The following is a 13845-nucleotide window of genomic DNA, read 5'->3' as shown; positions in this document are numbered from 1 at the left end:
CACCAAAAGTTGTACATCTCCATGCTGTGTTTAAATTACTTCGGTGACTCGATCTTGAATCTGTCCAACCTGAGTTTGGATGTCCCAGGATTTCAAATTCGGAATGGGATGAAATTTAGCAGTCTGATTTCTACATCAGAAAGAAAAATAAAACGCCAACCTTAAGTTAGTCCAGAACTGGAATGACAACACCCAAGTACAATATAGACTAAATCTCTTCCCGCAGAGAAAGATGCTATCCCCAGATCACAAGGCCTCTTACCCAAGCATCAAGAGTGGAATTGAACTACTGATCCAAGAAGAGGAGCAAATGGTGTCATTCACGTCATCCCAACTGCTTATCAAGATTTTTGGAAGCTGGACACCTTAGCTGCAAAAACAATTGGAACTCTTGACCCAGGAGTCTGCACATAAATCTTATCCAGCTCTGGACTGAAAAAATCCCCACCTGAGTACGGGAGCAATTCCAGAGTCATCTTAGACGCCACATCCTATGTCTCAGGATTTGATGACTGTCATCCAAAGCTCCATCAGCCAAGTACTCTAGGGAGTACAGTGAATACTCCATCAAAGTTTGTGATTCTGCTCTTGATCTATTGCAAGACCTCAGGAAGGTCATCTGTCCATTTGTTCACAACCTGGCACAAGCCATACTAGACCTGCTGGTCCTAGAGACCACCTCATCTTACTTAACGGAAAAAAAAAAACATTTCCCAACGTGGAGGGGATTTACTTATGTTGGAGTCAACGCCTCCAGTGCGCATTAGTGACCTTGCTCTCCATAGATTCCAGGGTCTTTCTGGCCACGGAGTTAACACTATAGTACCTCTATCCCCAGGGAGAGCTGTGCGGAGCTTCTCTGCAGACGATTTAGGGAAAGTAAAATTAGGAAATAAAAACAAAAGTCTGACCAGCAGCCCAAAGTATTCCCCACCATCCTGGGGCACTTACCATAAAGCTCCCATGGCAGGCATGAGTTATAGGGGAAAGGAGAATGGGCAATGCAGTCAGACTTAAGCTGCTGCACTCCTCCTGCATGCATTTTATGACAATGTCGTCCCGCTGGTCTCCAGTTAGAGAAGAAAAAAATAGAACTGGTCCCTCCTGGTATCTCTGGCCAGCAGGTAGCAGGGTTAAAATGTTCAAATATAGTGCCTGCTCTTTTGGCACTAAAAGTTCCAGCATGACCTAGTGCACAATTCCACTGTGTCATGAGAGTGGGTACAGTAAAGGCCCCACACACGGTGCAATTTTGTAAAAAACTATTTGGCCGTTTTCGACCAATTGGAACGACAAATTGTTTAAAAAGTGTGGTGTGTCTCCATGGCAATAATGCAGATGTGCGCTCCCGTTGTCGCTGATCAGTTGAACCTGCAGAAAGATATCGACCTCTCTTTCATGATTTGCCAAACATCGTTTTGTCTGTGTGCACAATGAACGATGCGATGGACGATGTTGTCACTTTTCCTCCCATTATTTAAATTCCAGCATTGTGAGGTTGTTTGCTATAAACGATATATCGATCTGCAGTCCTTAACGACTGATCTATATCGTTTGTACAGTCGTTCCATGTGTAGGCACAATATCGTTTGTCCGGGAGTGTTCAGGAGTTCAAGGGAAATCGCAAACGAGATTGGATCATTTGCAAATTGCACCGTGTGTGGGGGGCCTTAAGTGTTGGACTGCTTGTTTAAGTAAAATTTTCCTTATTGTATACTTTAAAAAATATCTAGTGCCTTCCATTGAACATAAACTGGAATTTTCAAACCACTATAGCATGGCAAATCACAATTTGGAGCTGAACACTACATGAGATATGGCGTATATCTACTATTCCGCAGTTCGGTGATCATCGGCGGGTTTGAATTATAGCTTTCTAGTGACAATAGGAAATAATGGTAAACCAACCTAGTTTAGTACATATCACCTGATATGGTTTGTAAACTGCAAGAAAAAAAACTGAAATTATTACATATCCTTCATGCTGCTTCATTAATGCAACATCAGTAACACTGGTCCCCAGGGGACACCATAACCGAAGTGTTGGGTTAGTAAAGCATACAGAAGATACTTATAGTGGTGACTTAATGAGTGTGCGTTTTTGTGACTGTATAGTGAACATGAAGAAAGCGAGCGTAGTCATTGTGTATCGTGAGCGAGCATAGTCACATGTATAGTGAGTGTTATGGTGTGTAGTGAGCGAGAGTTGTCTTTGTAGAGTATGTCGTGACTGTATAGTGAACATATAGTGAGCGTAGTAACATGTATAGTGAGTGTTATGGTGTGTAGTGAGCGAGTGTTGTCTCTGTAGAGTGAGTATGTTGTGACTGTATAGTGAACATGAAGTAAGCGAGCTTAGTCATTATGTATAGTGAGCATGTATAGTGTGTTATGGTGTCGTTGTCTCTGTAGAGTGAGTATGTTGTGACTGTATAGTGAACATGTAGTGAGCAAGCGTAGTCACATGTATAGTGAGTGTGTGTTCTGGTGTGTAGTGAGCAAGTGTTGTCTCTGTAGTGTATGTTGTGACTGTATAGTGAACATGTAGTGAGCGAGCATAGTCACATGTATAGTGAGTGTGTGTTATGTGGTGTAATGAGTGAGTGTTGTCTCTGTAGAGTGAGTATGTTGTGAATGTATAGTGAACATGAAGTAAGCGAGCTTAGTCATTATGTATAGTGAGTGTGTTATGGTGTGTAGTGAGCGAGCGTTGTCTCTGTAGAGTGAGTATGTTGTGACTGTATAGTGAACATGTAGTGAGCGTGCATAGTCACATGTATAGTGAGCGTGTTACGGTGTGTAGTGAGTGAGTGCATTGTCGGACTGGGCTATGAAGGGCCCAGCGGGGGAATGCAGCGGTAGGATGTGGTGAGCCACCAGAGGGGATGTGGCCAGCCACCACAGAGGCTTGGCTATCCAGTACAGAGTGCATGGTCTGGGCCTAATAAATACTGAGTGCATGCATGATAATGTACCAGACTGATAACAGCAATGCACTGTAGTGAATATACTACAGCCCTGGGAATGCAGTATAATGTAACATAGGTATAACAATAAAGCACATGATGGCAATCCTGACTATATAAACTACATTATTGTGATAGGGGACCCCTAGAGAAGTGGGGCCCACCAGGGATTTCCCCTGTTTCCCAGTGGGCCAGTCTGACCTTGAGTGACTGTATAGTGAACATATGTATAGTGAGCATGTTGTTTTACGGTTTCTGTGTGTGCAGAGTGTGAGTGTCATCACTGTATGGTGAGTGTGTATTGTCACATGTACAGTAAGCATGTTGTTACCGTGTATAGTAAGCATACATATAGTGAGCATACATTATCACTGTGTAAAGTGAGCGTGTCTTGTCACATGTACAGTAAGCATGTTACGGTGTGTAATGAGCAAGTACTGTCTCTGTAGAGTAAGTGTTTGTCGTTAACGTGTATATAATGAGCAAGTGTAGTCACTGTGTATAGTGAGCGTGTCTTGTCACATGTATTGTGAGTGTGTAATGAGCGAATGTAGTCTATATATAGTGAGCGTGCGTAGTCACTGTGTGGTGAACAAGCATAATCGCTGTGTATGGTGAGCATGCATCTGTTTTCACTGTGTATAGTGAGCGTGTGTTGTGACATATATAGTGAGCATGTGTACAGATGTGTGTCCTCATACACTATTGCCACAGTCGCACCAAACAGCCTCGGTGCACCAGCTTCCGTGCGACCTGGCTTGCATAGAGCATTATTCTCTTGCCTTGTTGACTTGAATGTGCGTCTTAATCGCAACACGGTGTCAAAACCGCTCTATGAGACGGCACTGATTCATTTGATATGCGACACTTGTATATCTGAGTGCGACCGAGTCTGAATCTGTATACGATGTGCTATGATGCAGCGGCCACCCCAAGTTCCGTTATACAGACGCTCACAGATACACAAGCGTCACATATCACATGTATCCGTGCAGTCTCGTGCAGCAGTTGACTGCATTGATGTGTCCTAAAAACTCTCACTTTAGTAAATATACCCCCTAGTGCAGAGGTTCCCAATCACGGTCCTCAGGGCTCCCCAACAGGTCAGGTGTTAGAGATATCCATGGTTAAGCACAGGTGGTTATATCAAATTAACTTTGGTACTAATTAAATCACCTGTGCTCAGCCATGGATTTCTCTAACACCTGAGCTGTTGGGGAGCCCTGAGGACCGTGATTGGGAACCTCTGTCCTAGTGTATGAGAAGTGGAATGTTGCCCATAGCAACCAATCAGATTCTAGCTATTATCTTCTAGAAGGTGCTAGTTAAATGTGAAGTAGAATCTGATTGGTTGCTATGGGCAACATCACTTCTAAAAAAATCTCACTAAATATACCCCTAGGAGTTTGAGGACACATCCTGTATAGTGAATATGTTGTTATGGTGTATAGTGAACATGTATATAGTGAGTGTATGTTGTCACTGTGTATAGTGATCGAGTGTTGTCACATGTATAGCGAGTCTATTGTTACGGTGTATATTGAGCGAGTGTTGTAGTGAGTATGTTGTCACTGTGTATAGTGAACGTGCATTGTCACATGTATAGCGAGTCTATTGTTATGGTGTATAGTGAACATGTATATAGTGAGTGTATGTTGTCACTGTGTATAGTGATCGTGTGTTGTCACATGTATAGCGAGTCTATTGTTACGGTGTATATTGAGCGAGTGTTGTAGTGAGTATACTGTATGTTGTCACTGTGTATAGTGAACGTGCATTGTCACATGTATAGCGAGTCTATTGTTATGGTGTATAGTGAACATGTATATAGTGAGTGTATGTTGTCACTGTGTATAGTAATCGTGTGTTGTCACATGTATAGCGAGTCTTGTTACGGTGTATATTGAGCGAGTGTTGTAGTGAGTATGTTGTCACTGTGTATAGTGAACGTGCATTGTCACATGTATAGCGAGTCTATTGTTATGGTGTATAGTGAACATGTATATAGTGAGTGTATGTTGTCACTGTGTATAGTGATCGTCTGTTGTCACATGTATAGCGAGTCTATTGTTACGGTGTATATTGAGCGAGTGTTGTAGTGAGTATGTTGTCACTGTGTATAGTGAACGTGCATTGTCACATGTATAGCGAGTCTATTGTTATGGTGTATAGTGAACATGTATATAGTGAGTGTATGTTGTCACTGTGTATAGTGATCGTGTGTTGTCACATGTATAGCGAGTCTATTGTTACGGTGTATATTGAGCGAGTGTTGTAGTGAATATGTTGTCACTGTGTATAGTGAACGTGCATTGTCACATGTATAGCGAGTCTATTGTTATGGTGTATAGTGAACATGTATATAGTGAGTGTATGTTGTCACTGTGTATAGTGATCGTGTGTTGTCACATGTATAGCGAGTCTATTGTTACGGTGTATATTGAGCGAGTGTTGTAGTGAGTATACTGTATGTTGTCACTGTGTATAGTGAACGTGCATTGTCACATGTATAGCGAGTCTATTGTTATGGTGTATAGTGAACATGTATATAGTGAGTGTATGTTGTCACTGTGTATAGTAATCGTGTGTTGTCACATGTATAGCGAGTCTTGTTACGGTGTATATTGAGCGAGTGTTGTAGTGAGTATGTTGTCACTGTGTATAGTGAACGTGCATTGTCACATGTATAGCGAGTCTATTGTTATGGTGTATAGTGAACATGTATATAGTGAGTGTATGTTGTCACTGTGTATAGTGATCGTCTGTTGTCACATGTATAGCGAGTCTATTGTTACGGTGTATATTGAGCGAGTGTTGTAGTGAGTATGTTGTCACTGTGTATAGTGAACGTGCATTGTCACATGTATAGCGAGTCTATTGTTATGGTGTATAGTGAACATGTATATAGTGAGTGTATGTTGTCACTGTGTATAGTGATCGTGTGTTGTCACATGTATAGCGAGTCTATTGTTACGGTGTATATTGAGCGAGTGTTGTAGTGAGTATACTGTATGTTGTCACTGTGTATAGTGAACGTGCATTGTCACATGTATAGCGAGTCTATTGTTATGGTGTATAGTGAACATGTATATAGTGAGTGTATGTTGTCACTGTGTATAGTAATCGTGTGTTGTCACATGTATAGCGAGTCTTGTTACGGTGTATATTGAGCGAGTGTTGTAGTGAGTATGTTGTCACTGTGTATAGTGAACGTGCATTGTCACATGTATAGCGAGTCTATTGTTATGGTGTATAGTGAACATGTATATAGTGAGTATATGTTATCACTGTGTATAGTGAACGTGCATTGTCACATGTATAGCGAGTCTATTGTTATGGTGTATAGTGAACATGTATATAGTGAGTGTATGTTGTCACTGTGTATAGTGAACGTGCATTGTCACATGTATAGCGAGTCTATTGTTATGGTGTATAGTGAACATGTATATAGTGAGTATATGTTGTCACTGTGTATAGTGAACGTGCATTGTCACATGTATAGCGAGTCTATTGTTATGGTGTATAGTGAACATGTATATAGTGAGTGTATGTTGTCACTGTGTATAGTGATCGTGTGTTGTCACATGTATAGCGAGTCTATTGTTACGGTGTATATTGAGCGAGTGTTGTAGTGAGCGTATGTTGTCACTGTGTATAGTGATCGTGCATTGTCACATGGCGAGTCTATTGTTATGGTGTATATTGAGCGAGTGTTGTAGTGAGCGTATGTTGTCACTGTGTATAGTGATCGTGCATTGTCACATGGCGAGTCTATTGTTATGGTGTATATTGAGCGAGTGTTGTAGTGAGCGTATGTTGTCACTGTGTATAGTGATCGTGTGTTGTCACATGTATAGCGAGTCTATTGATATGGTGTATAGTGAACATGTATATAGTGAGTGTATGTTGTCACTGTGTATAGTGAACGTGCATTGTCACATATATAGCGAGTCTATTGATATGGTGTATAGTGAACATGTATATAGTGAGTGTATGTTGTCACTGTGTATAGTGAACGTGCATTGTCACATATATAGCGAGTCTATTGTTATGGTGTATAGTGAACATGTATATAGTGAGTGTATGTTGTCACTGTGTATAGTGATCTTGTGTTGTCACATGTATAGCGACTCTATTGTTACGGTGTATGTTGAGCGAGTGTTGTAGTGAGCGTATGTTGTCACTGTGTATAGTGATCGTGCATTGTCACATGGCGAGTCTATTGTTACGGTGTATATTGAGCGAGTTGTAGTAGTGAGTATATGTTGTCACTGTGTATAGTGAACGTGCATTGTCACATGTATAGCGAGTCTATTGTTATGGTGTATAGTGAACATGTATATAGTGAGTGTATGTTGTCACTGTGTATAGTGATCGTGTGTTGTCACATGTATAGCGAGTCTATTGTTACGGTGTATATTGAGCGAGTGTTGTAGTGAGCGTATGTTGTCACTGTGTATAGTGATCGTGCATTGTCACATGGCGAGTCTATTGTTATGGTGTATATTGAGCGAGTGTTGTAGTGAGCGTATGTTGTCACTGTGTATAGTGATCGTGCATTGTCACATGTATAACGAGTCTATTGTTATGGTGTATAGTGAACATGTATATAGTGAGTGTATGTTGTCACTGTGTATAGTGATCGTGTGTTGTCACATGTATAGCGAGTCTATTGTTACGGTGTATATTGAGCGAGTGTTGTAGTGAGCGTATGTTGTCACTGTGTATAGTGATCGTGCGTTGTCACATGTATAGCGAGTCTATTGTTATGGTGTATATTGAGCGAGTGTTGTAGTGAGCGTATGTTTCACTGTGTATAGTGAACGTGCATTGTCACATGTATAATGAGTCTATTGTTATGGTGTATAGTGAACATGTATATAGTGAGTGTATGTTGTCACTGTGTATAGTGAACGTGCATTGTCACATGTATAGCGAGTCTATTGTTATGGTGTATAGTGAACATGTATATAGTGAGTGTATGTTGTCACTGTGTATTGTGATCGTGTGTTGTCACATGTATAGCGAGTCTATTGTTACGGTGTATAGTGAACATGTATATAGTGAGTGTATGTTGTCACTGTGTATAGTGAACGTGCATTGTCACATGTATAGCGAGTCTATTGATATGGTGTATAGTGAACATGTATATAGTGAGTGTATGTTGTCACTGTGTATAGTGAACGTGCATTGTCACATATATAGCGAGTCTATTGTTACGGTGTATATTGAGCGAGTGTTGTAGTGAGTGTATGTTGTCACTGTGTATAGTGATCTTGTGTTGTCACATGTATAGCGACTCTATTGTTACGGTGTATGTTGAGCGAGTGTTGTAGTGAGCGTATGTTGTCACTGTGTATAGTGATCGTGCATTGTCACATGGCGAGTCTATTGTTACGGTGTATATTGAGCGAGTGTTGTAGTGAGTGTATGTTGTCACTGTGTATAGTGATCGTGTGTTGTCACATGTATAGCGACTCTATTGTTACGGTGTATGTTGAGCGAGTGTTGTAGTGAGTGTATGTTGTCACTGTGTATAGTGATCGTGTGTTGTCACATGTATAGCGACTCTATTGTTACGGTGTATGTTGAGCGAGTGTTGTAGTGAGTGTATGTTGTCACTGTGTATAGTGAACGTGCATTGTCACATGGCGAGTCTATTGTTATGGTGTATAGTGAACATGTATATACTGAGTGTATGTTGTCACTGTGTATAGTGATCGTGTGTTGTCACATGTATAGCGACTCTACTGTTACAGTGTATATTGAGCGATTGTTGTAGTGAGTGTATGTTGTCACTGTGTATAGTGAACGTGCAATGTCACATGTATAGCGAGTCTATTGTTACGGTGTATATTGAGCGAGTGTTGTAGTGAGTGTATGTTGTCACTGTGTATAGTGAACGTGCATTGTCACATGTATAGCGAGTCTATTGTTACGGTGTATATTGAGCGAGTTGTAGTAGTGAGTGTATGTTGTCACTGTGTATAGTGATCGTGTGTTGTCACATGTATAGCGAGTCTATTGTTGTGGTGTATATTGAGCGAGTGTTGTAGTGAGTGTATGTTGTCACTGTGTATAGTGATCGTGCATTGTCACATGGCGAGTCTATTGTTATGGTGTATATTGAGCGAGTGTTGTAGTGAGCGTATGTTGTCACTGTGTATAGTGATCGTGCATTGTCACATGTATAACGAGTCTATTGTTATGGTGTATAGTGAACATGTATATAGTGAGTGTATGTTGTCACTGTGTATAGTGAACGTGCATTGTCACATGTATAGCGAGTCTATTGTTGTGGTGTATATTGAGCGAGTGTTGTAGTGAGTGTATGTTGTCACTGTGTATAGTGAGTGTTGTCACATTGTATACTGAGCGTGTTGTTGTTTTACAGGTTCTATGAACATGGACAACCTGCAGGCTCTGTCCTCGGACGCGCTGTCTATGCAGCAAGCCTTGATGGCGGCACATGACGACTCGCTGGACGGGACAGAGGAAGAGGACGAGGAGGAGGAGATGGAAGAGGATGACTTGGAAGAGGACAGCGAAGATCTTCAAACAACAAATGTCAGCGACCTGGGCTTAGAACAAAGTGACTCCCTGGAGTAGTGAACTGTCTGAGCGACACTGACACGCGTAATAGAACTGATGCGACCTGCGCCCTGCAGTATCATTGGTAATGACTGAGTCCTCTGCGAGTTACTGCAGCCGCTCGGGTGGGAGACTCTTGTCCTTCCTCTGCACATTTGGTGGAAAGTAAAGCACCGTAATGGGACATGATCTCTCACCGCGAGGATCTGGAAGCTGGAACCCGTGTATAACGCAGTTTCTTGTACCGTTCTTCAGACAGAGGAATGCAAATACTCATCGCCCTTCATCGGCACCTGTCCCACGTCTGTCAGCGCCCACTCCCCGTTCCCGGCTGTTATTTAAGTGACGGACACATGTTTACAAAGCCACATGTTGTGGCCAATTTGTTTTCTGTTTTGTTTTTTTAAAAGAACTTTACTTGTTTTTAGCTTTTTTCTGTATTATGACTGAATGCTATTGAAACGTTTAGGTTATAAGATCGCCCTTTTGGGTGTATTTATAGATATACTGTATGCACATGTGTATCTATATACGGACATCTATAAACTTCTCATGTCTATATCAAAATGGTTTTCCCACCAACAAAACTGACATTTGTGTGTAAAATTGTGGAACCGCATTTCCACCCCGGAATTTCAAATGATGTAATATTATCAGACATCTATTTTGGCAAGTAAACTGTTTTATGAAATTTCCATATAAACAGAGTATGACGATTATAAAACTGCCTGTGTGTGTGCGCGCGCCCGTGGGTTCATGCCCCATGGCAGCGGCAGCCATTTCTGGACGTAGAGTGGTAAAACGGAGGCTGTTTGCTTTTTTTTGTGAGATCGTTTTCCCGTTGCAATGAACAGTGCGCAGGGATAGTGCAGTAATATGGCGTTTCTGCTTGTGGTGGGCCCAATCTGCAAGGGGGCTAAACGGAAATTCTGTTCTGCTAAACTCTAAGGGCTAGAGCCGTAGAGACATACTTGGAGGCGTTCCTGATTGGAGACTGTGTACTTGCACATAGCAGGCGCTAACTGGACTTTAGGTACATTTTATAGGGTAGCCTGTAACACACAAGGTGAAGTCTTGTCCTGTTGAAGTCATAAGATTATATATAATCCATAGATCGGGATAAAAGGAAATTGGGGGGGGGGGGTTCTGTTGTTTTATTCTTAGGTGAAAAGCTGGAAGGTCCATATGTGATATTTTCCACCAATAATCTCACACACAGATTCTGCACAACCCTGTCCTAACATATCGCTTATTTCCTGATAAACTCTGTGCTGCTGGGGACCCTGCTCCTCCCACTGTATAACTCTGTCTGTGGCTTCCTGCTGCCTCCATTCCCATCCTCACATCATGTCACTGCCCCTGTCACATACAGCCCTGTCCTCACTATCACATCGCTCATCTCCTGATATACTCTGTGCTGCTGGGGACCCTGCTCCTCCCACTATATAACTCTCAGTCTGTGGCTTCCTGCTGCCTCCATTCCCATCCTCACATCATGTCACTGCCCCTGTCACATACAGCCCTGTCCTCACTATCACATCGCTCATCTCCTGATATACTCTGTGCTGCTGGGGACCCTGCTCCTCCCACTATATAACTCTCAGTCTGTGGCTTCCTGCTGCCTCCATTCCCCTCCTCACATCATGTCACTGCCCCTGTCACATGCAGCCCTGTCCTCACTAACACATCACTCATCTCCTGATATACTCTGTGCTGCTGGGGACCCTGCTCCTCCCACTATATACCTCTCAGTCTGTGACTTCCTGCTGCCTCGTTATTCCCCCAATTACACAGGTCACATGCAGCCCAGTTCACACTGTAGACAGGTCACTGCCTCCCAACCACTTATCTGCTTCTGTGAGCAATCGGACGATCTACAGGTTGTTCTATCTCCGCTAATGCAAAACTATCAGACCAGCAGGAGATTGGAGACTAAATGGATACCTATATGTTACCAATATAATGCGTCCTGGAGAAGATTTAGCACCCCTAGCTGAGGAATATGCAGTTAATAACCATTTGCCACTAATGTGAAGTGCACTATGAAACATTTGAACTGTGCATATTTGCATTATAAAAGCCTCACGTTGTTATATAATATCACCATCTCGCATCCCAACTTACACATTCACAAAACATCATTAGTGTAAGTGCTGCGTCCAGGAATCCCCCAGATCAGTTATTAAACATATTGGAGTTACAGAATTTTGTGGTGCTTTCTCTCCATGTATTAACTACTCGTCAGCTGGTTAGAAGTTTATATATTCACCTACCCGCCTCGTTTATGAAGCGGAGCTAGACGGATACGCAAAATGTGCAGCTCAAATAGTTTGGCAGCAAATTCAGTCTTAAATTGTTTCTATGATCCATTTCCTCCCCACAGCTACAGAATAATTAGCTGGATCTAGGGTTCATCATGGTAACGTTGATCGCGCCATCAGGAAACGTGTGAGCATTCCTAGCGTCTGGTACTTCTTACCTCTTCCTCCTGTTCCCTCAGGAATTGTTCTCTTCCAGTATCATCCTGTCCGGTCCATCACACAAAGATGTAGAGTTATCTGTCCAGAACAGGCCGCCCTCCGAAACCGAGCATCCGTTTTGAGAGGAAAATTTGTTAGGAAGTCACCAGAAGCCTACACAGTAACTGTACCAGTCTTCCATGGCAGAGGTGGGTGAAACTGTCCAACAACAGCTGGACACAGCACTAATCTGCATTATTATGGGGAGAGGCAAACCGAAAACTACCCTTGGCAACTACTCACATGAAATCCCACCTAGACTTTGCCAGAAATGCAATCGGGAAGGGGGAGGGTACACAGTCCCATTAGGGCTGGATTTTAATTAATTGTTGATACTCTGATTATCGTAGATTTGTAAGGTCCCACAATGTCTGACAGTGGAGAAAGCAGGGCGTACATAAAACACGGGCCAGCAAAGTAGACAAACTAAATGCAGACTTGGAAACACAGGGTGGGTAAGAGCAGTGCTCATGTGAGATATTAAGAGGCCTATTTATCATTAAAATGAGAGTTATGGTAAGAACTTACTTTTTGTTAACTCTTTCTTCAAAGTCTATAGGGTCCACAGGGAGACTTTGGGGTATAGCTGAATCCCGGACACCACGCAGTTAAAAGCTGGTCCATCCTCCATATAACCCTCCCCCGAGCCAGAGGCACCTCTGTTGGTAAGTAGTCAAAGGCCGGAGGAGGATAAAGAGAGACGGAAGACTGGAACACTCGAGAATCACACTCACAGAGAAAGAGACTGAAAACCGGTGACCGAGCCCCTATGAAGCCAGGTGCGTCTTGGCGGGTGCCCTGTGGACCCTATGGATTTTCGAAGAAAGCAAGTTATCAAAGGTAAGTTCTTACCATAACTCTTATTTTCTTCTTCAGGGTCCATAGGCTCCATAGGAAAACCTTGAGGATGTCCCAAAGCAGCTCTTTTAAGGGTGGGGACGCTCCTGCGCTAAGAGGAGAATCCGGCGCCCAAAGGAAGCATCATGAGAGGCGAAGGTATCAAATGCATAGAACCTTAGAAAGGTCTGAATGGAAGACCACGTGGCCGCCTTACAAAGCAGAACAGCCGAGGTGCCACGGCGAGCTGCCCACGAGGGGCCCACAGACAGAGTAGAATGAGCAATAACAGAAGCCGAAACAGGAAGGCCTGCCTGTGTGTAAGCCTCTGAGATAGTCATACGAAGCCATCTGGCTAATGTTTGTTTATTGGCTGGCCATCCTTTCTTGTGAAATCCATAGAGCACCAATAAGGAGTCTGGATTTATGTGGACCGGACCAGTTCTCTTCAGAAATCAAAGAGCACGGACCAATGAGGCCTCACCTGCCGAGAGATCAGGTGACTGAAAGTCCGGTACAATAATTTCCTGATTAATATGGAAATTAGAAACCACTTTAGGAAGAAATTCAGGGCGAGTGCAAAGCACAGCCCTGTCCAGGTGAAATATCAGAAAGGGAAGACGACAGGAGAGCGCCCCCAATTCTGACACCCTCCTGGCAGAAGCAATTGCCAGGAGAAAGAGTCACAGCCGTTAACCACTTGAGATACACCAAATCTAGTGGTTCAAATGGAGGACCCTGGAGGGCCTGAAGAACAACCGCTAAATCCCAAGGAGCCACAGGTGGGACAAAGGGACTTTGCACCCAGATATCCACACCTTTCTACAGGGTGTTCTCCGGATTCAGAACTATCCTTCGTTGGAACCACACTGACAGTGCGGAGACATGTACTTTCAATGAATCCAGGCGAAGGCAGAGGTCCAATCCTGCTT

At 42.9% G+C, this 13845-nt stretch overlaps 1 protein-coding gene across 10 annotated transcripts in view; it reads left to right on the top strand.

Moving 5' to 3' along the window:
- PKNOX2 (PBX/knotted 1 homeobox 2) overlaps positions 1 to 10281 on the top strand; it is a 500974-nt gene extending 490693 nt beyond the window's left edge. For all 10 annotated transcript variants that reach the window (XM_088481784.1, XM_088481789.1, XM_088481785.1 and 7 more), the window contains one exon: positions 9361 to 10281. In XM_088481784.1, the coding sequence (XP_088337910.1) occupies positions 9361 to 9575 (215 nt within the window). In that variant the 3' untranslated portion in view covers positions 9576 to 10281. The remainder of the gene's footprint in view (positions 1 to 9360) is intronic.
- Positions 10282 to 13845: the final 3564 nt, after the last annotated feature.

The sequence above is a fragment of the Taudactylus pleione genome, unplaced genomic scaffold (genome assembly GCF_031769625.1).
Source record: "Taudactylus pleione unplaced genomic scaffold, aTauple2 ptg000278l, whole genome shotgun sequence".
NCBI lineage: Eukaryota > Metazoa > Chordata > Amphibia > Anura > Myobatrachidae > Taudactylus > Taudactylus pleione.
The sequence above is the reverse complement of the archived record's forward strand: the minus strand, read 5'-3'. Positions and strand labels throughout refer to the sequence as shown.